The sequence below is a fragment of the Oncorhynchus kisutch genome, unplaced genomic scaffold (assembly GCF_002021735.2).
Source record: "Oncorhynchus kisutch isolate 150728-3 unplaced genomic scaffold, Okis_V2 Okis09a-Okis19a_hom, whole genome shotgun sequence".
In the NCBI taxonomy this organism is placed as follows: Eukaryota; Metazoa; Chordata; class Actinopteri; order Salmoniformes; family Salmonidae; genus Oncorhynchus; species Oncorhynchus kisutch.
Genome location: NW_022261985.1, coordinates 13,921,000 through 13,943,728, shown reverse-complemented (window position 1 = coordinate 13,943,728; position 22,729 = coordinate 13,921,000). Strand labels below are relative to the sequence as shown.

Genomic DNA, 22,729 nt, shown 5'->3' with positions numbered 1-22,729 from the left:
CCGTCTGAGGATGGTAAACCGATGTCCTCAACTGTTTCACCTGCCACAGTTTACAAAGGTCCGCCATAAGGCGGGACATAAAGGGGGTCCCCTGGTCGGTAAGGATCTCCTTTGGAACCCCTACCCTGGTGAACAAGAGCACTAATTCCTTTGCGATATTTTTGGAAGTCATCGTCCGAAGGGGAATGGCTTCTGGGTAGCGAGTGGCATAATCTAGAATGACCAGAATGTATTGGTGCCCTCTGGCGGATTTGAGTAGTGGGCCCACTAAATCCATCGCTATCCTCTCAAATGGCGTTTCGATTATGGGGAGTGGCACTAACGGGCTTCTAAAAGCTGGTCGGGGAGCTGTTAACTGGCACTCCGGGCACTCTCCACAATGCCGAGCCACTTCAGCTTGAATTCCTGGCCAGTAAAACCTCCTTACAATCCGGTCTCGGGTTTTATCGATACCAAGGTGTCCACACAGAATGTGCCCATGAGCTAGATCCAGTACTGTCCTCCGGTACAGAGTGGGAACCAACAACTGTTCCACCACATCAACCCCTATTTTCGAGACTCTGTACACCAAACCCTTTTTCATGATGAAGTGGGGAAAACTATTAGGCATCATCCCACCATTTATGGGAGTACCATCTACGACCTGCACATCTGCTCTGGCTTGCTGCAGGGTTGGATCCTGGTTTTGGGCCGTCCCAAAATTAGTCAAGGACCCTGCCAGGTCTGCTGGTTCTAGATCGTCGTCCTCTGGATTCAGATCGACCCCAGCCCCACTAGTACCGGGCTGTTCGTTATCAGCGAGGTTTGCCACTTCATCCTCCTCCTCCCCTACTAGCACCTGTGATGTTGTCCCCTGGGAGACCTCTTTTCTTGGCTTTGGTTGAAGGCCCCATGCTTCTTCCTGCTTGGTCGGGGTTGTTGGCTTCTCAAATATGCCATCCTTGTTGCCTAACTTCGCAAAGTTAGGAAAGTCTCTACCCAATATTACATCATATGGCATCTTTGGGACCACGCCGACCTCATAATCCAGCAGACCGTCCTCTGTTTGTATGCTCGGGGGGGAGACCCCCTCGACACCCAGTCCCGGTTTCCGTTTTTTCTTGCTCTTCTCTGAGCAGCTGGTTGGTGCGTTGCTGGACCTGTAACGTGTCCTGATACATTCGCATTGCATCCTGATGAGCTATTTGTTGAGCTCTAGTTGCCTCTTGTTGGGCGGCCGCCGCTTGTAACAGGGCCTGTATGGCTCCCTCCATACACATTTTCCTGAGAAACTGTCCAAACCAAACAAAGCCACAAAAAAACCTAACTCCCCTTTGGAGTGCTAACTGAACATTATTTTTTCTTCTTCTACCTAACCAGTGGTATGGTTAGTCCATGCCCGCATTCTCCACCACGTGTGGCAAACCTCTTCAAGGTTAGGAGCGTTTGTCACAAACTAAGTGGTAAACTGTCACCAAATCACCCAAGAATGAGAGTTCTTTCGAACAGGACAGTACCTGTGTGTTTGTTTCTCCATCCTGGTCCACCCAGGCCGTAGGCGAGGTCAAGGATAGCAGGGTTCGGTACACGAATCGGGTTCTCGGTAGGTCCAGGTCCAAACGCCAACAGGTAAGTCCAAAACAATCCAGCTCATACACGGTAAATCCAGCCAATCTCTATAGTCTCTTTCTCTATTGTTCATAGCTCCTTCCAGCACTTTCTCTCCCTCTTCCTGGTTTTTCTTGACCCTTTATCTGTGAGTCGGCTCCACCTTCTGAGGGTTCCCTTTGCTTCTGGGACTTGTAGTTTTGGCGGTCGGCCATTTTGTGATCTGTAGTTCTGACAGGGGTGGCCATTTTAGTGATCGGGCAGAGCCCGTTTATTAGTTCTGCTCTCACATATCTGCCACTTATCACTCGACCCCCTTCTTTGCCACATATCTCTCCCCCTAGATCCGACCCCCTAGGTCGGGCTACCGCAGCAAAATATGCATGCATGCGGGATAACCCATCCACGTTTCCCATTTCCTTCCCTGCTCTGTGTTTCAAGTCAAAATGAAACGGTTGGAGACTCAAAAACCACCGCATCACCCGAGCGTTTTTCTCTTTAGCCCTATGCATCCAGGTGAGTGGGGCATGGTCACCGATGAGGGTGAAGTGGCGCCCCAGCAGGTAGTACTTCAGGCTTTCTAGAGCCCACTTTACTGCCAGCGCCTCTTTCTCAACGACTGTGTAGTTGGTTTCCCGTGGTTCCAGCTTCCTGCTTAAAAACAGGATGGGGTGTTCTACCCCTTCTACCTCTTGGGATAGCACTGCTCCCAAGCCGACCTCTGAGGCATCCGTCTGAACCACAAACTCTTTCTCAAAGTCTGGTACCACCAGCACTGGGTTACAGCAGAGAGCCTCCTGTAATGTCCTAAATGCTTTGGTGGCCCTTTCATCCCATTTGACCATGTTTGGCCCTCTGGCTCTAGTCATGTCGGTAAGTGGGGCGGCCACTGCGGCATAACTTGGGATGAACTTCCGGTAGTAACCGGTCAGCCCTAGGAAGGCTCGGACCTGCTTCTTATTTACAGGTTTCGGCCATTCTCTAATTGCCTTCACCTTCTTATGTTGGGGTTTGATTAACCCTCTTCCTACAGTGTATCCCAGATACTCTGTTTCCTCTAACCCCACATAACACTTGGCAGGGTTTGCCGTGAGCCCTGCCTTTCTAAGGGCATCTAACACTGCCTGTACCCGGGGTAAGTGGGATTCCCAATCTGGGCTGTAGATCCCCACGTCATCTAAATAAGCTGCGGCGTATGCTTTATGCGGTTTTAGGACTTTGTCCATGAGCCGTTGAAAGGTGGCTGGGGCCCTGTGTAAGCCGAATGGCATGACGGTGTATTGAAACAAACCGTCAGGTGTTGCAAAGGCTGTCTTTTCTTTGGCCCTGGGGGTCAGAGGAATTTGCCAGTACCCTTTTGTCAGATCAAGGGTCGTAAATGTACCGAGCATGACCAATTTTCTCCAGTAGTTCATCTACTCGGGGCATGGGGTAGGCATCAAACTTCGAGATTTCATTTACCTTCTGAAAGTCGTTACAGAACCGCAAAGACCCATCGGGCTTGAAGACCATCACAATTGGGCTAGACCACTCACTATGTGACTCTTCGACCACTCCAGCTGTCAACATTTTCTCAGTCTCTGCTCTAATCGCGGCCCGTCGAGCCTCGGGTACCCGATATGGCCTCATACTCACTTTTCTCCCTGGTAGGGAAACAATATCATGAGCCGTAACCTCAGTTCGGCCAGGTACCTCTGAAAACACATCTCTGTTTTTCTGGATCAGGGTCTTTACTTCCTGTACTTGTGCTGGGGACAGAGTGGGTGAAATATTTACTTCGGCTGTCTCCTGAATGTGTGTGGGGTATGTGACCATTAGTGTTTCTCTCTCTCTCCATGCTTTTAACAGGTTTATGTGATAAATCTGTTCCTGGGGCCGTCGACCTGGCTGTCGGATCCGATAATTGACTTCTCCTATTCTCTCCAGTACTTCATATGGTCCTTTCCATGTGGCTAGTAGTTTACACTCTACCGTGGGTATCAGCACTAACACCTTATCTCCCGGTTGAAATTCCCTCAGGGTAGCCTGCCGGTTATAAGTGTGCCGCTGGTGTTCTTGTGTTTGTCTCATGTGCTCTCTGACGATGGGCATGACTGTCGCTATCCTGTCTTGCATTGCCGTGACGTGCTCTATGACACTAGTATACGGGGTGGATTGGTGCTCCCAGGTTTCCCGGGCGATGTCTAAGATTCCCCGGGGATGCCTCCCATATACCAGCTCAAAGGGAGAAAACCCCAGCGAGGCTTGAGGAACCTCTCTAATGGCAAACATCAGATACGGCAACATGCAATCCCAGTTTTTCCCATCCTTTTCGATTACCTTCCTGAGCATTGACTTCAGGGTTCGGTTGAATCTCTCAACCAGCCCGTCCGTCTGAGGATGGTAAACCGATGTCCTCAACTGTTTCACCTGCCACAGTTTACAAAGGTCCGCCATAAGGCGGGACATAAAGGGGGTCCCCTGGTCGGTAAGGATCTCCTTTGGAACCCCTACCCTGGTGAACAATTTTTCTTGACCCTTTATCTGTGAGTCGGCTCCACCTTCTGAGGGTTCCCCTTGCTTCTGGGACTTGTAGTTTTGGCGGTCGGCCATTTTGTGATCTGTAGTTCTGACAGGGGTGGCCATTTTAGTGATCGGGCAGAGCCCGTTTATTAGTTCTGCTCTCACATATCTGCCACTTATCACTCGACCCCCTTCTTTGCCACAATAGGTATTAATTGTCTAGTTGATTTACAGTGATATGAGCATTACTTGTCTGGTTGATTTACAGTAATATAGGTATTAATTGTCTAGTTGATTTACAGTGATATGAGCATTACTTGTCTGGTTGATTTACAGTAAAATGAGGATTATTTGTCTGGTTGATTTTTAAGAGAGAGAGAAGCCCTAGTTGGGAAAGACAACACTGTGCTGGAAATGTCTGAGCTGGCTGAGATCATAATCCCCTTTACCAAGAAACCATCCAAATAGATGTTGATTTACACACAAAAAGACACCTGTGGTATTTTGGGTTTTAAATCCGTGTGATTTGTAGAGATGATAAATGTGTTTGTTCTTTTACCTCGGGGCCATCATTGAAAATAAGAATTTGTTCTTAACTGCCTTGTTCAGGGGCAGAACAACAGATTTGTACCTTGTCAGCTCGGGGGATTTTATCTTGCAACCTTTTAGGTTAATAGTCAAACGCTCTAACCACTAGGCTACCCTGCCGTCCCTACGCTCTAACAACTAGGCTACCCTGCCGCCCCTACGTTCTTACCACTAGGCTACCCTGCCGCCCCTATGCTCGAACCACTAGGCTACCCTGCCGCCCCTACGCTCTAACCACTAGGCTACCCTACCGCCCCTACGCTCTAACCACTAGGCTACCCTGCCGTCCCTACGGCTAACCACTAGGCTACCCTGCCACCCCTACGCTCTAACCACTAGTCTACCTGCCGCCCCTACGCTCTAACCACTAGTCTACCTGCCACCACTACGATCTAACCACTAATCTACCTGCCACCCCTACGCTCTAACCACTAGGCTACCTGCCACCCCTACGATCTAACCACTAATCTACCTGCCACCCCTACGCTCTAACCACTAGGCTACCCTGCTGCCCCAGGTTGCCTAGTAACATTCTTTGTTCCAGACAAAGAAACCACAAGACTTATGTCAGGAATGTCCCAAAGCTGAACACAGGGTGTTGTGTCTCAAAGCTGAACACATGGGTTGTGTCCCAAAGCTGAGCACATGGGTTGTGTCCCAAAGCTGAACACATGGCGTGTGTCCCAAATGGCACACTATTCCCTATGGGCTCTGGTAAAAGCAGTGCACTAAATAGAGAATAGGGTGCCACTTGGGAGGCGAACCCATGGTACATTTAGTAAATGTCCCTCTACAGACTCCAGGTGTTTGTTGACAGTGTGGTTCTCTGTTGCCTGTTGCAGGTTGACAGGACCTCTATAGTGTACCTTACACTCAGGTGAGTCTATACTATACTGTACTATACTGAGTCTGGGAGTCTATACTACAGAGATGGCTCCTCCAGGTGAGTCTGGGAGTCTATACTAGAGAGATGGCTCCTCCAGGTGAGTCTGGGAGTCTATACTAGAGGGATGGCTCCTCCAGGTGAGTCTGGGAGTCTATACTAGAGAGATGGCTCCTCCAGGTGAGTCTGGGAGTCTATACTAGAGAGATGGCTCCTCCAGGTGAGTCTGGGAGTCTATACTAGAGAGATGGCTCCTCCAGGTGAGTCTGGGAGTCTATACTACAGAGATGACTCCACCAGGTGAGTCTGGGAGTCTATACTAGAGAGATGGCTCCTCCAGGTGAGTCTGGGAGTCTATACTACAGAGATGTCTCCTTCAGGTGAGTCTGGGAGTCTATACTACAGAGATGTCTCTACCAGGTGAGTCTGGGAGAGAGTTGATTTCTGCTGCATCTTCTGCCACATCACAGGACCTCTGAGATTACCACTCTCTCTTGTTGTCACGCTCTGTAAGAGATGAAGAGACAGGGAAAACTGCTCCCCTACCCACAATCCCCCCAAAACTCTCTCGCTCTCATGTAATCTCTGAAACTCGCTGTCTGAGTTGAGTATACTGGGCTAAGATTTTATCAAACTACACCGGCTCCGACGCTCGTCTTATGTGGCAGGGCTTGCAAACTATTACAGACTACAAAGGGAAGCACAGCCGCGAGCTGCCCAGTGACACGAGCCTACCAGACGAGCTAAATCACTTCTATGCTCACTTCAACGCAAGCAACACTGAGGCATGCATGAGAGCATCAGTTGTTCCGGATGACTGTGTGATTAATCTCTCCGTAGCCGACGGAGGTCAACATACACAAGGCTGCGGGACCAGATGGATTACCAGGACGTGTGCTCCTGGCATGTGCTGACCAACTGGCAGGTGTCTTCACTGACATTTTCATCATGTCCCTGATTGAGTCTGTAATACCAACATGCTTCAAGCAGACCACCATAGACCCTGTGCTCAAGAATACAAAGGCAACCTGCCTAAATGACTACAGACCCGTAGCACTCACGTCCATAGCCATGAAGATCTTTGAAAGGCTGGTAATGGCTCACATCAACACCATTATCCCAGAAACCCTAGACCCACTCCAATTTGCATACCGCCCAAACAGATCCACAGATGACGCAATCTCTATTGCACTCCACACTGCCCTTTCCCACCTGGACAAAAGGAACACCTATGTGAGAATGCTATTCATTGACTACAGCTCAGCGTTCAACACCATAGTGCCTACAAAGCTCATCACTAAGCTAAGGAACCTGGGACTAAACACCTCCTTCTGCAACTGGATCCTGGACTTCTTGACGGGCCGCCCCCCATGTGGTTAGGGTAGGTAACAACACATCTGCCACGATGATCCTCAACACTGGAGCTCCCCAGGGGTGCGTGCTCAGTCCCCTCATGTACTCCCGGTTCACCCACGACTGCATGGTCAGGCCAGGCACGAATCCAACACCATCATTAAGTTTGCAGACGACACAACAGTGGTAGGCCTGATCGCCGACAACGACGAGACAGCCTATAGGGAGGTGGTCAGAGACCTCGCCGGGTGGTGCCAGAATAACAACCTATCCCTCAACGTAACCAAGACTAAGGAGATGATTGTGGACTACAGGAAAAGGAGGACCGAGCACGCCACCATTCTCATCGAAGGGGCTGTAGTGGAGCAGGTTGAGAGCTTAAAGTTCCTTGGTGTCCACATCAACAACAAACTGGAATGGTTCAAACACACCAAGACAGTTGTGAAGAGGGCATGAAAAAGCCTATTTCCCCTCAGGAAACCCCAAAAAATTGGCATGGGTCCTGAGATCCTCAAAAGGTTCTACAGCTGCAACATCGAGAGCATCCTGACCGGTTGCATCACTGCCTGGTACAGCAATAGCTCGGCCCCCGACAGCAAGGCACTACAGAGGGTAGTGTGTACGGCCCAGTACATCACTGGGGCAAAGCTGCCTGCCATCCAGGACCTCTACACCAGGCATTGTCAGAAAAGGGCCCTCAAAATTGTCAAAGACCCCAGCCGCCCAAGTCATAGACTGTTCTCTCTACTACCGCATGGCAAGCGGTACCGGAGTGCCAAGTCTAGGACAAAAAGGCTTCTCAACAGTTTTTACCCCCAAGCCATGAGACTCCTGAACAGGTAATCAAATGGCCACCCCCAACCCCTATTTTTACGCTGCTGGTACTCTCTGTTTATCATATATGCATAGTCACTTTAACTATACATTCATGTACATACTACCTCAATTGGGCCGACCAACCAGTGCTCCCGCACATTGGTTAACCAGGCTATCTGCATTGTGTCCCACCACACGCCAACCCCTCTTTTACGCTACTGCTACTCTCTGTTCATCATCTATACATAGTCACTTTAACAATACCTACATGTACATACTACCTCAATAAGCCTGACTAACCAGTGCCTGTATAGAACCTCACTACTGTTTCAAATGTCTTTTTACTGTTGTTTTGAAGATGAAGATGGAACTAAACAGACAGACATTCATTATTTTATGAGTTTATAATTCAGACTTTAATCCAGGGAACAATTAACAACATGAAGATGGAACTAAACAGACAAATATTCATTATTTTATGATACATTACCTTTCCCTGGAAACCACAGTAACCACAGAAAAGAATTTTCCCCCCAAAAACAACCTCCATGCCAATAAACTGCTGGCTCTCTTCAGTAGCGGTATTCAGGCGGCATCCCAAATGGCACCCTGTTCCCTATTTAGTGCACTACTTTCGATAAGGGCCCATAGGGCTCCGGTCAAACATAGTGCATTATATATTAGGGTGCTATTTGGGATGCACTTGAGTCATAATGAAATATGTATGAAACATGGACTGTTTCTGTGACTGTGGCATGCCTTGAGCAGTAGAGGCATTAGGGCCAGTAATGGAGTCTCCCCGTGTTATCATTTACTTTACATAGCTAATAATGGAGTCTCCCCGTGGTATAATTTACTTTACATAACAACTAATGGAGTCTCCCTGTGGTATCATTTACTTTCCATAGCTAATAATGGAGTCTCCCTGTGGTATCATTTACTTTACATAGCTAATAATGGAGTCTCCCTGTGGTATCATTTACTTTACATAGCTAATAATGGAGTCTCCCTGTGGTATCATTTACTTTACATAACAACTAATGGAGTCTCCCCGTGGTATCATTTACTTTATATAGCTAATAATGGAGTCTCCCTATGGTATAATTTACTTTACATAGATAATAATGGAGTCTCCCTGTGGTGTCATTTACTTTACATAGCTAATAATGGAGTCTCCCTGTGGTGTCATTTACTTTACATAGCTAATAATGGAGTCTCCCTGTGCTATCATTGACTTTACATAGCTAATAATGGAGTCTCCCTGTGGTGTCATTTACTTTACATAGCTAATAATGGAGTCTCCCTGTGGTGTTATTTATTTTACATAGATAATAATGGAGTCTCCCCATGTGGTGATATACTTTACATAGCTAATAATGGAGTCTCCGTGGTATCATATACTCAACATAGTTAATAATGGAGTCTCCCTGTGCTATCATTTTCTCTACATAGCTAATAATGGAGTCTCCCTGTGGTGTCATTTACACACACACACAGTAGAGAGTATGGTAAGCACGAGTCAGAAAGTCTGTAAGCAGCAGCAGTCCTATCAGTCCAATAAGCTCTGTTCTAAGTGTAAAACCATTTATACCACATAGAGCTGTCCCTTAGTGGCTGGCAACCAGAGGAGTGGAGGTTGGTGGGGGGGTCTAATTATTATTGACTCTTTTCATGATCAACAATAATAATAGCAACAGCAAGTAAAGTAGGTGAAGCCCATGTTGTTGTTGGTGGTGGGTCCATTCAACGTGATCGACCTTTTCCCACAATCCCTTTCACCATTCAACAACAGTCCCAAGGGGAGTAACGAAGTAACAAGGCTTCTTTAGGCCTGGGGTAAACACTTGACCTTTCCCATCTCCCCTTTCACACTGATTTCCTCCGCTTCCCGAAGACATTATTGATGAGTTTGGCCATGGACTTGGAGCCACTAGGTCTCCGTCTCCTCTCCTTGGCCTTGCCCCCAAGGCTGACATTGTGGACCATCTTCGAGAACATGAGGACCACTTCCTGGTAGTGTTCTGCTGCAGAGAGCTCGTAGAACTGTGTCTGGGACTCGGCTGCCAGACGCTGGCCTTCCTCTCGACGCACCTCCCTCACGTGGCACAGGTCCTGCTTGTTACCCACCAGGAACACCAGAGTGTCTGCATCCCTGAGGGGAGAGAGAGAGAGGAGGAGGAGGACAGGGTGATCAGGAAATCTAAATATATGAGACACAGATATCATCAACAGTAATACAATCAGGGCACGGCAGAGGACAGGGAGAGCTCTGCAGTGCTGATTTATGACATCTGAATGTGCATCACAGGACGGACATAACGAATCCCTGGATGTAAGACAAGACAAACCAGGAGGACAGGTTGAGTAAACGGTAGTGACATTTAAAGACTACGGGACATCTGAAAATGAAACCCTCTTCCATTTTACTTGACACTATTTCTTACCAGAGGCATGTCAAAATGAGGTCAAGAAGCAGTCCAGAGTATTGCTCTCTTTATAGGGAATAGGGTGCCCTTTTCAGATGTAAACTACGAGACTAAAACCTCTATGGAGAGTTGAGGGTATTGTCATTGTATGTGTCAGTGCTAAACTGTAGGTCTGTTGTTGTTGTCCACAAACTATTTTGCTGGGGCATTTACATTATGTAGTAACTTTGAATGCTGTGGGCGAAGACTCCCTCATTACCCAGAAGACCCTTAGAGAAATGTTCCGTCATTACCCAGAAGACCATTAGACAGATGTTCCCTCATCCCTAGAAGACCATTAGACAGATGTTCCCTCATCCCCAGAAGACCACTAGACAGATGTTCCCTCATCCCATTAGACAGATGTTCCCTCATCCCATTAGACAGATGTTCCCTCATCCCATTAGAAAGATGTTCCCTCATACCCAGAAATCCATTAGACAGATGTTCCCTCATCCCCAGAAGACCACTAGACAGATGTTCCCTCATCCCCAGAAGACCACTAGACAGATGTTCCCTCATCCCCAGAAGACCATTAGACAGATGTTCCCTCATCACCCAGAAGACCACTAGACAGATGTTCCCTCATCCCCAGAAGACCATTAGAGAGATGTTTCCTCATCCCCAGAAGACCATTAGACAGATGTTCCCTCATCCCCAGAAGACCATTAGACAGATGTTCACTCATCCACAGAAGACCATTAGACAGATGTTTCCTCATACCCAGAAGACCATTAGACAGATGTTCCCTCATCTCCATTAGACAGATGTTCCCTCATCCCCAGAAGACCATTAGACCACTAGACAGATGTTTCCTCATCCCCAGAAGACCATTAGACCACTAGACAGATGTTCCCTCGTCCCCAGAAGACCACTAGACAGATGTTCCCTCATCCCCAGAAGACCACTAGACAGATGTTCCCTCATCCCCAGAAGACCACTAGACAGATGTTCCCTCATCCCTAGAAGACCATTAGGCATATGTTTCCTCACACACAAAAGACCACTAGACAGATGTTTCCTCATCCCATTAGACAGATGTTCCCTCATCTCCATTAGACAGATGTTTCCTCATACCCAGAAGACCACTAGACAGATGTCCCCTCATCCACAGAAGACCATTAGACAGATGTTCCCTCATACCCATTAGACCATTAGACAGATGTTCCCTCATCTCCATTAGACCATTAGACAGATGTTCCCTCATCTCCATTAGACAGATGTTCCCTCATCCCCAGAAGACCATTAGACCACTAGACAGATGTTTCCTCATCCCCAGAAGACCATTAGACCACTAGACAGATGTTCCCTCATCCCCAGAAGACCATTAGACAGATGTTTCCTCACACCCAGAAGACCATTAGAGACAGATGTTCCCTCATCCCCAGAAGACCACTAGACAGATGTCCCCTCATCCACAGAAGACCATTAGACAGATGTTCCCTCATACCCATTAGACCATTAGACAGATGTTCCCTCATCTCCATTAGACCATTAGACAGATGTTCCCTCATCTCCATTAGACAGATGTTCCCTCATCCCCAGAAGACCATTAGACCACTAGACAGATGTTTCCTCATCCCCAGAAGACCATTAGACCACTAGACAGATGTTCCCTCATCCCCAGAAGACCATTAGACAGATGTTTCCTCACACCCAGAAGACCATTAGAGACAGATGTTCCCTCATCCCCAGAAGACCACTAGACAGATGTTCCCTCATCCCCAGAAGACCACTAGACAGATGTTCCCTCATCCACAGAAGACCACTAGACAGATGTTCCCTCATCCACAGAAGACCACTAGACAGATGTTCCCTCATCCACAGAAGACCACTAGAAAGATGTTCCCTCATCCACAGAAGACCACTAGACAGATGTTTCCTCACACCCAGAAGACCATTAGACAGATGTTTCCTCATCCACATTAGACAGATGTTTCCTCACACCCAGAAGACCATTAGAGACAGATGTTCCCTCATCCCTAGAAGACCACTAGACAGATGCTCCCTCGTCCCCAGAAGACCACTAGACAGATGTTCCCTCATCTCCATTAGACAGATGTTTCCTCATACCCAGAAGACCACTAGACAGATGTCCCCTTATCCACAGAAGACCATTAGACAGATGTCCCCTCATCCACAGAAGACCATTAGACAGATGTTCCCTCATCCATAGAAGACCATTAGACAGATGTTCCCTCATACCCAGAAGACCACTAGACAGATGTTCCCTCATACCCAGAAGACCATTAGACAGATGTTCCCTCATCACCCAGAAGACCATTAGACAGATGTTCCCTCATCACCCAGAAGACCATTAGACAGATGTTCCCTCATCACCCAGAAGACCACTAGACAGATGTTTCCTCATCCACAGAAGACCACTAGACAGATGTTTCCTCATCCCATTAGACAGATGTTCCCTCACACCCAGAAGACCATTAGACAGATGTTTCCTCATTACCCAGAAGACCATTAGACAGATGTTCCCTCATCACCCAGAAGACCATTAGACAGATGTTCCCTCATCACCCAGAAGACCACTAGACAGATGTTTCCTCATCCACAGAAGACCACTAGACAGATGTTTCCTCATCCCATTAGACAGATGTTCCCTCACACCCAGAAGACCATTAGACAGATGTTTCCTCATTACCCAGAAGACCACTAGTGAAAACATTCCAACAATCTGTTCAGCCATAATAGAGAGAGACGCCTCAACAGCAATAGAACCCTTATAGTGACAGGAGAATTCAATAGCAGCTAGATATTTACTAGAGGATTGGTATGGGGGCAGAATGATGAGTTAGTGGTGTATTGGAATTACTACCAGCAAGAACTGAAGGTCATACAGACAATAGATCTTGGCTCTGAATAAAATAAAATAAAATAGTCAAATGGACATGAGCCAGAGAGTTGAATCTCTGTGGTAAAATCTATCAATGGGATTACTAACGATGTAACAGTTGTTGGGCAGTGTGGGCGGCTGTTAAATCCACATCGACGTCCAATCTATTGGTGTACAATGACAATAATAGGATGGAACGTCAAGTCCCACTGCCTCCCCTCTCCCCCTGCGCCAAGTGGATGGAAGGTCTGTATCAGTGTGAGAGTCTATGTTTTGGTAGGTGAGGGGAACTGGAAGGTCTGTATCAGTGTGAGAGTCTACCTTTTGGTAGGTGAGGGGAACTTGAGGGTCTGTATGGGTGTGAGAGTCTACCTTTTGGTAGGTGAGGGGAACTGGAAGGTCTGTATCGGTGTGAGAGTCTACCTGTTGGTAGGTGAGGGGAACTGGAAGGTCTGTATCAGTGTGAGAGTCTACCTTTTGGTAGGTGAGGGGAACTGGAAGGTCTGTATCAGTGTGAGAGTCTACCTTTTGGTAGGCGAGGCGAACTGGAAGGTCTGTATCAGTGTGAGAGTCTACCTTTTGGTAGGTGAGGGGAATTGGAAGGTCTGTATCGGTGTGAGAGTCTACCTTTTGTTAGGTGAGGGGAACTGGAAGGTCTGTATCAGCGTGAGAGTCTACCTTTTGGTAGGTGAGGGGAACTGGATTGACTGGACAGGTAGTAGATGGACTAGACAGGTAAGTAGATGGACTGGACAGGTGAGTAGATGGACTGGACAGGTAGGTGGATGGACTGGACAGGTGAGTGGATGGACTGGACAGGTGAGTGGATGGACTGGACTGGTGCATGGATGGACTGGACAGGTGAATGGATGGACTGGACAGGTGCGTGGATGGACTGGACAGGTGTGTGGATGGACTGGACAGGTGAGTGGATGGACTGGACAGGTAAGTGGATGGACTGGACAGGTGGGTAGATGGACTGGACAGGTCAGTAGATGGACTGGACAGGTGAGTAGATGGACTGAACAGGTGAGTAGATGGACTGGACAGGTAGGTGGATGGACTGGACTGGTGCATGGATGGACTGGACAGGTGAATGGATGGACTAGACAGGTACCTGGATGGACTGGACAGGTGAGTGGATGGACTGGACAGGAAAGTGGATGACTGGACAGGTGAGTGGATGGACTGGACAGGTGAGTAGATGGACTGGACAGGTAGGTGGATGGACTGGACTGGTGCATGGATGGACTGGACAGGTGAATGGATGGACTAGACAGGTACCTGGATGGACTGGACAGGTGAGTGGATGGACTGGACAGGAAAGTGGATGACTGGACAGGTGAATGGATGGACTGGACAGGAAAGTGGATGGACTGGACAGGTGAGTGGATGGACTGGACAGGAAAGTGGATGGACTGGACAGGTGAGTGGATGGACTGGACAGGTGAGTGGATGGACTGGACAGGTGAGTAGATGGACTGGACAGGTGGGTAGATGGACTGGACAGGTGAATGGATGGACTGGACAGGTGAGTGGATGGACTGGACAGGTGGGTGGATGGACTGGACATGTATGGGTGGATGGACTGGACAGGTGGGTGGACTGGACAGGTAGTGGTTACCTTTTGGCCACTCCCAGGTTTAACTCTCTGATCAGGTGTACTATGGCTTTAGCCTTGATGAAGGAGGAGCGGTCACTGATGTCATAGACCACTACGAAGCCATCAGCCCAGTGGATCTGGTCGGTCAGAGTCGACTTCCCCTCACAGGCCTGCAGAGCAACACAAACAGCAAGGACATGTTGCTATAACCAAGCAATCTGATACACACCAGTGGAGGCTGGTGAAGGGAGGGTGGGCTCATAGTAATGGCTGGAATAGAATAAGGCTGGAATGGAATGAGAGAAACCCCATTCCATTCATTACAACGAGCCTGTCCTCCGATGTAAAGTTACCCCAGCCTCGACTAAGCCTGTCCTCTGATATAAAGTTACCCCAGCCTCCACTAAGCCTGTCCTCTGATGTAAAGTTACCCCAGCCTCCACTAAGCCTGTCCGATGTAAAGTTACCCCAGACTCCACTAAGCCTGTCCTCCGATGTAAAGTTACCCCAGCCTCCACTAAGCCTGTCCTCCGATGTAAAGTTACGCCAGCCTCCACTAAGCCTGGCCTCCCATGTAAAGTTACCCCAGCCTCCACTAAGCCTGTCCTCCCATGTAGTTACCCCAGCCTCCACTAAGCCTGTCCTCTGATGTAAAGTTACCCCAGCCTCCACTAAGCCTGTCCAATGTAAAGTTACCCCAGCCTCCACTAAGCCTGTCCTCCAATGTAAAGTTACCCCAGCTTCCACTAAGCCTGGCCTCCCATGTAAAGTTACCCCAGCCTCCACTAAGCCTGTCCTCCGATGTAAAGTTACCCCAGTCTCCACTAAGCCTGGCCTCCCATGTAAAGTTACCCCCAGCCTCCACTAAGCCTGGTCCTCCCATGTAAAGTTACCCCAGCCTCCACTAAGCCTGGCCTCCCATGTAAAGTTACCCCCAGCCTCCACTAAGCCTGGCCTCCCATGTAAAGTTACCCCCAGCCTCCACTAAGCCTGGTCCTCCCATGTAAAGTTACCCCAGCCTCCACTAAGCCTGGCCTCCCATGTAAAGTTACCCCCAGCCTCCACTAAGCCTGGCCTCCCATGTAAAGTTACCACCAGCCTCCACTAAGCCTGTCCTCCCATGTAAAGTTACCCCAGCCTCCACTAAGCCTGGCCTCCCATGTAGTTACCCCAGCCTCCACTAAGCCTGGCCTCCCATGTAAAGTTACCCCAGCCTCCACTAAGCCTGTCCTCTGATGTAAAGTTACCCCAGCCTCCACTAAGCCTGTCCTCCCATGTAAAGTTACCCCCAGCCTCCACTAAGCCTGGCCTCCCATGTAAAGTTACCCCAGCCTCCACTAAGCCTGTCCTCTGATGTAAAGTTACCCCAGCCTCCACTAAGCCTGTCCTCTGATGTAAAGTTACCCCTAGCCTCCACTAAGCCTGTCCTCTGATTTAAAGTTACCCCAGCCTCCACTAAGCCTGTCCTCCCATGTAAAGTTACCCCAGCCTCCACTAAGCCTGGTCTCCCATGTAAAGTTACCCCAGCCTCCACTAAGCCTGGCTTCCCATGTAAAGTTACCCCAGTCTCCACTAAGCCTGGCCTCCCATGTAAAGTTACCCCAGCCTCCACTAAGCCTGTCCTCTGAGGTAAAGTTACCCCAGCCTCCACTAAGCCTGTCCTCCCATGTAAAGTTACCCCCAGCCTCCACTAAGCCTGGCCTCCCATGTAAAGTTACCCCAGCCTCCACTAAGCCTGTCCTCCGATATAAAGTTACCCCAGCCTCCACTAAGCCTGTCCTCTGATGTAAAGTTACCCCAGCCTCCACTAAGCCTGTCCTCCCATATAAAGTTACCCCAGTCTCCACTAAGCTTGTCCTCTGATGTAAAGTTACCCCCAGCCTCCACTAAGCCTGTCCGATGTAAAGTTACCCCAGACTCCACTAAGCCTGTCCTCTGATGTAAGTTACCCCAGCCTCCACTAAGCCTGTCCTCCCATGTAAAGTTACCCCAGTCTCCACTAAGCCTGTCCTCCGATGTAAAGTTACGCCAGCCTCCACTAAGCCTGTCCTCCGATGTAAAGTTACGCCAGCCTCCACTAAGCCTGGCCTCCCATGTAAAGTTACCCCAGTCTCCACTAAGCCTGTCCTCTGATGTAAAGTTACCCCAGCCTCCACTAAGCCTGTCCTCCCATGTAAAGTTACCCCTAGCCTCCACTAAGCCTGTCCTCTGATATAAAGTTACCCCAGCCTCCACTAAGCCTGGCCTCCCATGTAAAGTTACCCCAGCCTCCACTAAGCTTGGCCTCCCATGTAAAGTTACCCCAGCCTCCACTAAGCCTGGCCTCCCATGTAAAGTTACCCCAGCCTCCACTAAGCCTGGACTCCCATGTAAAGTTACCCCAGACTCCACTAAGCCTGTCCTCTGATGTAAAGTTACCCCAGCCTCCACTAAGCCTGTCCTCCCATGTAAAGTTACCCCAGCCTCCACTAAGCCTGTCCTCTGATGTAAAGTTACCCCAGCCTCCACTAAGCCTGTCCTCTGATGTAAAGTTACCCCAGCCTCCACTAAGCCTGTCCTGATGTAAAGTTACCCCCAGCCTCCACTAAGCCTGTCCAATGTAAAGTTAACCCCAGCCTCCACTAAGCCTGTCCTCAGATGTAAAGTTACCCCAGTCTCCACTAAGCCTGTCCTCTGATGTAAGTTACCCCAGTCTCCACTAAGCCTGACCTCTGATGTAAAGTTACCCCCAGCCTCCACTAAGCCTGTCCTCCGATGTAAAGTTACCCCAGCCTCCACTAAGCCTGGCCTCCCATGTAAAGTTACCCCCAGCCTCCACTAAGCCTGTCCTCTGATGTAAAGTTACCCCAGCCTCCACTAAGCCTGTCCTCCCATATAAAGTTACCCCAGTCTCCACTAAGCTTGTCCTCTGATGTAAAGTTACCCCCAGCCTCCACTAAGCCTGTCCGATGTAAAGTTACCCCAGACTCCACTAAGCCTGTCCTCTGATGTAAAGTTACCCCAGCCTCCACTAAGCCTGTCCTCCCATGTAAAGTTACCCCAGTCTCCACTAAGCCTGTCCTCCGATGTAAAGTTACGCCAGCCTCCACTAAGCCTGTCCTCCGATGTAAAGTTACGCCAGCCTCCACTAAGCCTGGCCTCCCATGTAAAGTTACCCCAGTCTCCACTAAGCCTGTCCTCTGATGTAAAGTTACCCCAGCCTCCACTAAGCCTGTCCTCCCATGTAAAGTTACCCCTAGCCTCCACTAAGCCTGTCCTCTGATATAAAGTTACCCCAGCCTCCACTAAGCCTGGCCTCCCATGTAAAGTTACCCCAGCCTCCACTAAGCTTGGCCTCCCATGTAAAGTTACCCCAGCCTCCACTAAGCCTGGCCTCCCATGTAAAGTTACCCCAGCCTCCACTAAGCCTGGACTCCCATGTAAAGTTACCCCAGACTCCACTAAGCCTGTCCTCTGATGTAAAGTTACCCCAGCCTCCACTAAGCCTGTCCTCCCATGTAAAGTTACCCCAGCCTCCACTAAGCCTGTCCTCTGATGTAAAGTTACCCCAGCCTCCACTAAGCCTGTCCTCTGATGTAAAGTTACCCCAGCCTCCACTAAGCCTGTCCTGATGTAAAGTTACCCCCAGCCTCCACTAAGCCTGTCCAATGTAAAGTTAACCCCAGCCTCCACTAAGCCTGTCCTCAGATGTAAAGTTACCCCAGTCTCCACTAAGCCTGTCCTCTGATGTAAGTTACCCCAGTCTCCACTAAGCCTGACCTCTGATGTAAAGTTACCCCCAGCCTCCACTAAGCCTGTCCTCCGATGTAAAGTTACCCCAGCCTCCACTAAGCCTGGCCTCCCATGTAAAGTTACCCCAGCCTCCACTAAGCCTGTCCTCCCATGTAAAGTTACCCCAGCCTCCACTAAGCCTGTCCTCCCATGTAAAGTTACCCCAGCCTCCACTAAGCCTGTCCTCTGATGTAAAGTTACCCCAGCCTCCACTAAGCCTGTCCTCCCATGTAAAGTTACCCCAGCCTCCACTAAGCCTGTCCTCTGATGTAAAGTTACCCCAGCCTCCACTAAGCCTGTCCTCTGATGTAAAGTTACCCCAGCCTCCACTAAGCCTGTCCTCTGATGTAAAGTTACCCCAGCCTCCACTAAGCCTGTCCTCTGATGTAAAGTTACCCCAGCCTCCACTAAGTGATCTGACTACACATGCTGAAATAATAGGCTTCATCCTACTTTGATGAATCATAATTATAAACTGGGTGGCTCGAGCCCTGAATGCTGATTGGCTGACCGTATACCAAGTGTATGACAAAACAATTATTTTTACATCTCTAATTACATTGGTAACCAGTTTATAATAACAATAAGGCACCTCGGGGGTTTGTGGTATATGGCCAATATGCCACGGCAAACACCTGTATCTAGGCACTCCGCGTTGCGTCGTGCCTAAGAACATCCCTTTGCCGTGGTATATTGGCCATATACCACACATTCTCTGGCCTTATTGCTGAATTATAACCCAAGATTGCCTTCGCCCACTTCTGGCCATATCCACATTGTTATCGCAAACACCCATCCAACTCCTAGTGGTAATGCTCCCGTCACTTCAGAGCAAATTCAAAGTCTTCCTTCTGTGGGAAAATGGTTCTGATTTACAGTGATGTATTAACTGTGGGGGGGGGTTCTGATTTACAGTGATGTATTAACTGTGGGGGGGGTTCTGATTTACAGTGATGTATTAACTGTGGGGGGGAATGGTTCTGGTCTGATTGACAGTGATGTATTAACTCTGGGGGATTGGTTCTGGTCTGATTGACAGTGATGTATTAACTCTGGGGGAAATGGTTCTGGTCTGATTTACAGTGATGTATTAACTGTGGGGAAATGGTTCTGATTTACAGTGATGTATTAACTGTGGGGGAAATGGTTCTGGTCTGATTTACAGTGATGTATTAACTGTGGGGGAAATGGTTCTGATTTACAGTGATGTATTAACTCTGGGGGAAATGGTTCTGGTCTGATTTACAGTGATGTATTAACTGTGGGGGAATGGTTCTGGTCTGATTTACAGTGATGTATTAACTGTGGGGGAATGGTTCTGGTCTGATTTACAGTGATGTATTAACTGTGGGGGAATGGTTCTGGTCTGATTTACAGTGATGTATTAACTCTGGGGGAAATGGTTCTGATTTACAGTGATGTATTAACTGTGGGGAAATGGTTCTGGTTCTGATTTACAGTGATGTATTAACTGTGGGGGAAATGGTTCTGATTTACAGTGATGTATTAACTGTGGGGGAAATGGTTCTGGTTCTGATTTACAGTTATGTATTAACTCTGGGGGAAATGGTTCTGGTCTGATTTACAGTGATGTATTAACTGTGGGGGAAATGGTTCTGATTTACAGTGATGTATTAACTGTGGGGGAAATGGTTCTGATTTACAGTGATGTATTAACTGTGGGGAAATGGTTCTGATTTACAGTGATGTATTAACTGTGGGGAAATGGTTCTGATTTACAGTGATGTATTAACTGTGGGGAAATGGTTCTGGTTCTGATTTACAGTGATGTATTAACTGTGGGGGAAATGGTTCTGGTCTGATTTACAGTGATGTATTAACTGTGGGGAAATGGTTCTGATTTACAGTGATGTATTAACTGTGGGGGAAATGGTTCTGATTGACAGTGATGTATTAACTGTGGGGGAAATGGTTCTGGTCTGATTTACAGTGATGTATTAACTGTGGGGGAAATGGTTCTGATTTACAGTGATGTATTAACTCTGGGGGAAATGGTTCTGGTCTGATTTACAGTGATGTATTAACTGTGGGGGAATGGTTCTGGTCTGATTTACAGTGATGTATTAACTGTGGGGGAATGGTTCTGGTCTGATTTACAGTGATGTATTAACTCTGGGGGAAATGGTTCTGATTTACAGTGATGTATTAACTGTGGGGAAATGGTTCTGGTTCTGATTTACAGTGATGTATTAACTGTGGGGGAAATGGTTCTGGTCTGATTTACAGTGATGTATTAACTGTGGGGAAATGGTTCTGATTTACAGTGATGTATTAACTGTGGGGGAAATGGTTCTGATTGACAGTGATGTATTAACTGTGGGGGAAATGGTTCTGGTCTGATTTACAGTGATGTATTAACTGTGGGGGAATGGTTCTGGTCTGATTTACAGTGATGTATTAACTGTGGGGGAATGGTTCTGGTCTGATTTACAGTGATGTATTAACTGTGGGGGAATGGTTCTGGTCTGATTTACAGTGATGTATTAACTCTGGGGGAAATGGTTCTGATTTACAGTGATGTATTAACTGTGGGGAAATGGTTCTGGTTCTGATTTACAGTGATGTATTAACTGTGGGGGAAATGGTTCTGATTTACAGTGATGTATTAACTGTGGGGGAAATGGTTCTGATTTACAGTGATGTATTAACTGTGGGGGAAATGGTTCTGGTTCTGATTTACAGTTATGTATTAACTCTGGGGGAAATGGTTCTGGTCTGATTTACAGTGATGTATTAACTGTGGGGGAAATGGTTCTGATTTACAGTGATGTATTAACTGTAGGGGGGGGGGTTGGTTCTGATTTACAGTGATGTATTAACTGTGGGGAAATGGTTCTGATTTACAGTGATGTATTAACTGTGGGGAAATGGTTCTGATTTACAGTGATGTATTAACTGTGGGGAAATGGTTCTGGTTCTGATTTACAGTGATGTATTAACTGTGGGGGAAATGGTTCTGGTTCTGATTTACAGTGATGTATTAACTGTGGGGGAAATGGTTCTGGTCTGATTTACAGTGATGTATTAACTGTGGGGAAATGGTTCTGATTTACAGTGATGTATTAACTGTGGGGGAAATGGTTCTGATTTACAGTGATGTATAAACTGTGTGTGGGGGGGCTGGTTCTGATTTACAGTGATGTATTAACTGTGGGGAAATGGTTCTGATTTACAGTGATGTATTAACTGTGGGGAAATGGTTCTGATTTACAGTGATGTATTAACTGTGTGGGGGGGGGATTTGATTCTGATTTACAGTGATGTATTAACTGTGGGGAAATGGTTCTGATTTACAGTGATGTATTAACTGTGGGGGAAATGGTTCTGGTTCTGATTTACAGTGATGTATTAACTGTGGGGGAAATGGTTCTGATTTACAGTGATGTATTAACTGTGGGGAAATGGTTCTGATTTACAGTGATGTATTAACTGTGGGGAAATGGTTCTGGTTCTGATTTACAGTGATGTATTAACTGTGGGGGAAATGGTTCTGGTTCTGATTTACAGTGATGTATTAACTGTGGGGGAAATGGTTCTGGTCTGATTTACAGTGATGTATTAACTGTGGGGGAATGGTTCTGGTCTGATTTACAGTGATGTATTAACTCTGGGGGAAATGGTTCTGATTTACAGTGATGTATTAACTGTGGGGAAATGGTTCTGGTTCTGATTTACAGTGATGTATTAACTGTGGGGGAAATGGTTCTGATTTACAGTGATGTATTAACTGTGGGGGAAATGGTTCTGATTTACAGTGATGTATTAACTGTGGGGGAAATGGTTCTGGTTCTGATTTACAGTTATGTATTAACTCTGGGGGAAATGGTTCTGGTCTGATTTACAGTGATGTATTAACTGTGGGGGAAATGGTTCTGATTTACAGTGATGTATTAACTGTAGGGGGGGGGGGGTTGGTTCTGATTTACAGTGATGTATTAACTGTGGGGAAATGGTTCTGATTTACAGTGATGTATTAACTGTGGGGAAATGGTTCTGATTTACAGTGATGTATTAACTGTGGGGAAATGGTTCTGGTTCTGATTTACAGTGATGTATTAACTGTGGGGGAAATGGTTCTGGTTCTGATTTACAGTGATGTATTAACTGTGGGGGAAATGGTTCTGGTCTGATTTACAGTGATGTATTAACTGTGGGGAAATGGTTCTGATTTACAGTGATGTATTAACTGTGGGGGAAATGGTTCTGATTTACAGTCATGTATAAACTGTGTGTGGGGGGGCTGGTTCTGATTTACAGTGATGTATTAACTGTGGGGAAATGGTTCTGATTTA

General features: G+C 47.6%; 1 protein-coding gene across 1 annotated transcript in view; it reads right to left on the bottom strand.

The window, feature by feature from the left end:
- Positions 1 to 8,331: 8,331 nt before the first annotated feature.
- LOC116360635 (ras-related and estrogen-regulated growth inhibitor-like protein) overlaps positions 8,332 to 22,729 on the bottom strand; it is a 19,922-nt gene continuing 5,524 nt past the window's right edge. The window contains exons 4-5 of the mRNA XM_031815648.1: positions 14,667 to 14,815; positions 8,332 to 9,881 (exon numbers count right to left, since the gene is read on the bottom strand). Coding sequence (XP_031671508.1) covers positions 9,596 to 9,881; positions 14,667 to 14,815 — 435 coding nt within the window. The 3' untranslated portion in view covers positions 8,332 to 9,595. The remainder of the gene's footprint in view (positions 9,882 to 14,666; positions 14,816 to 22,729) is intronic.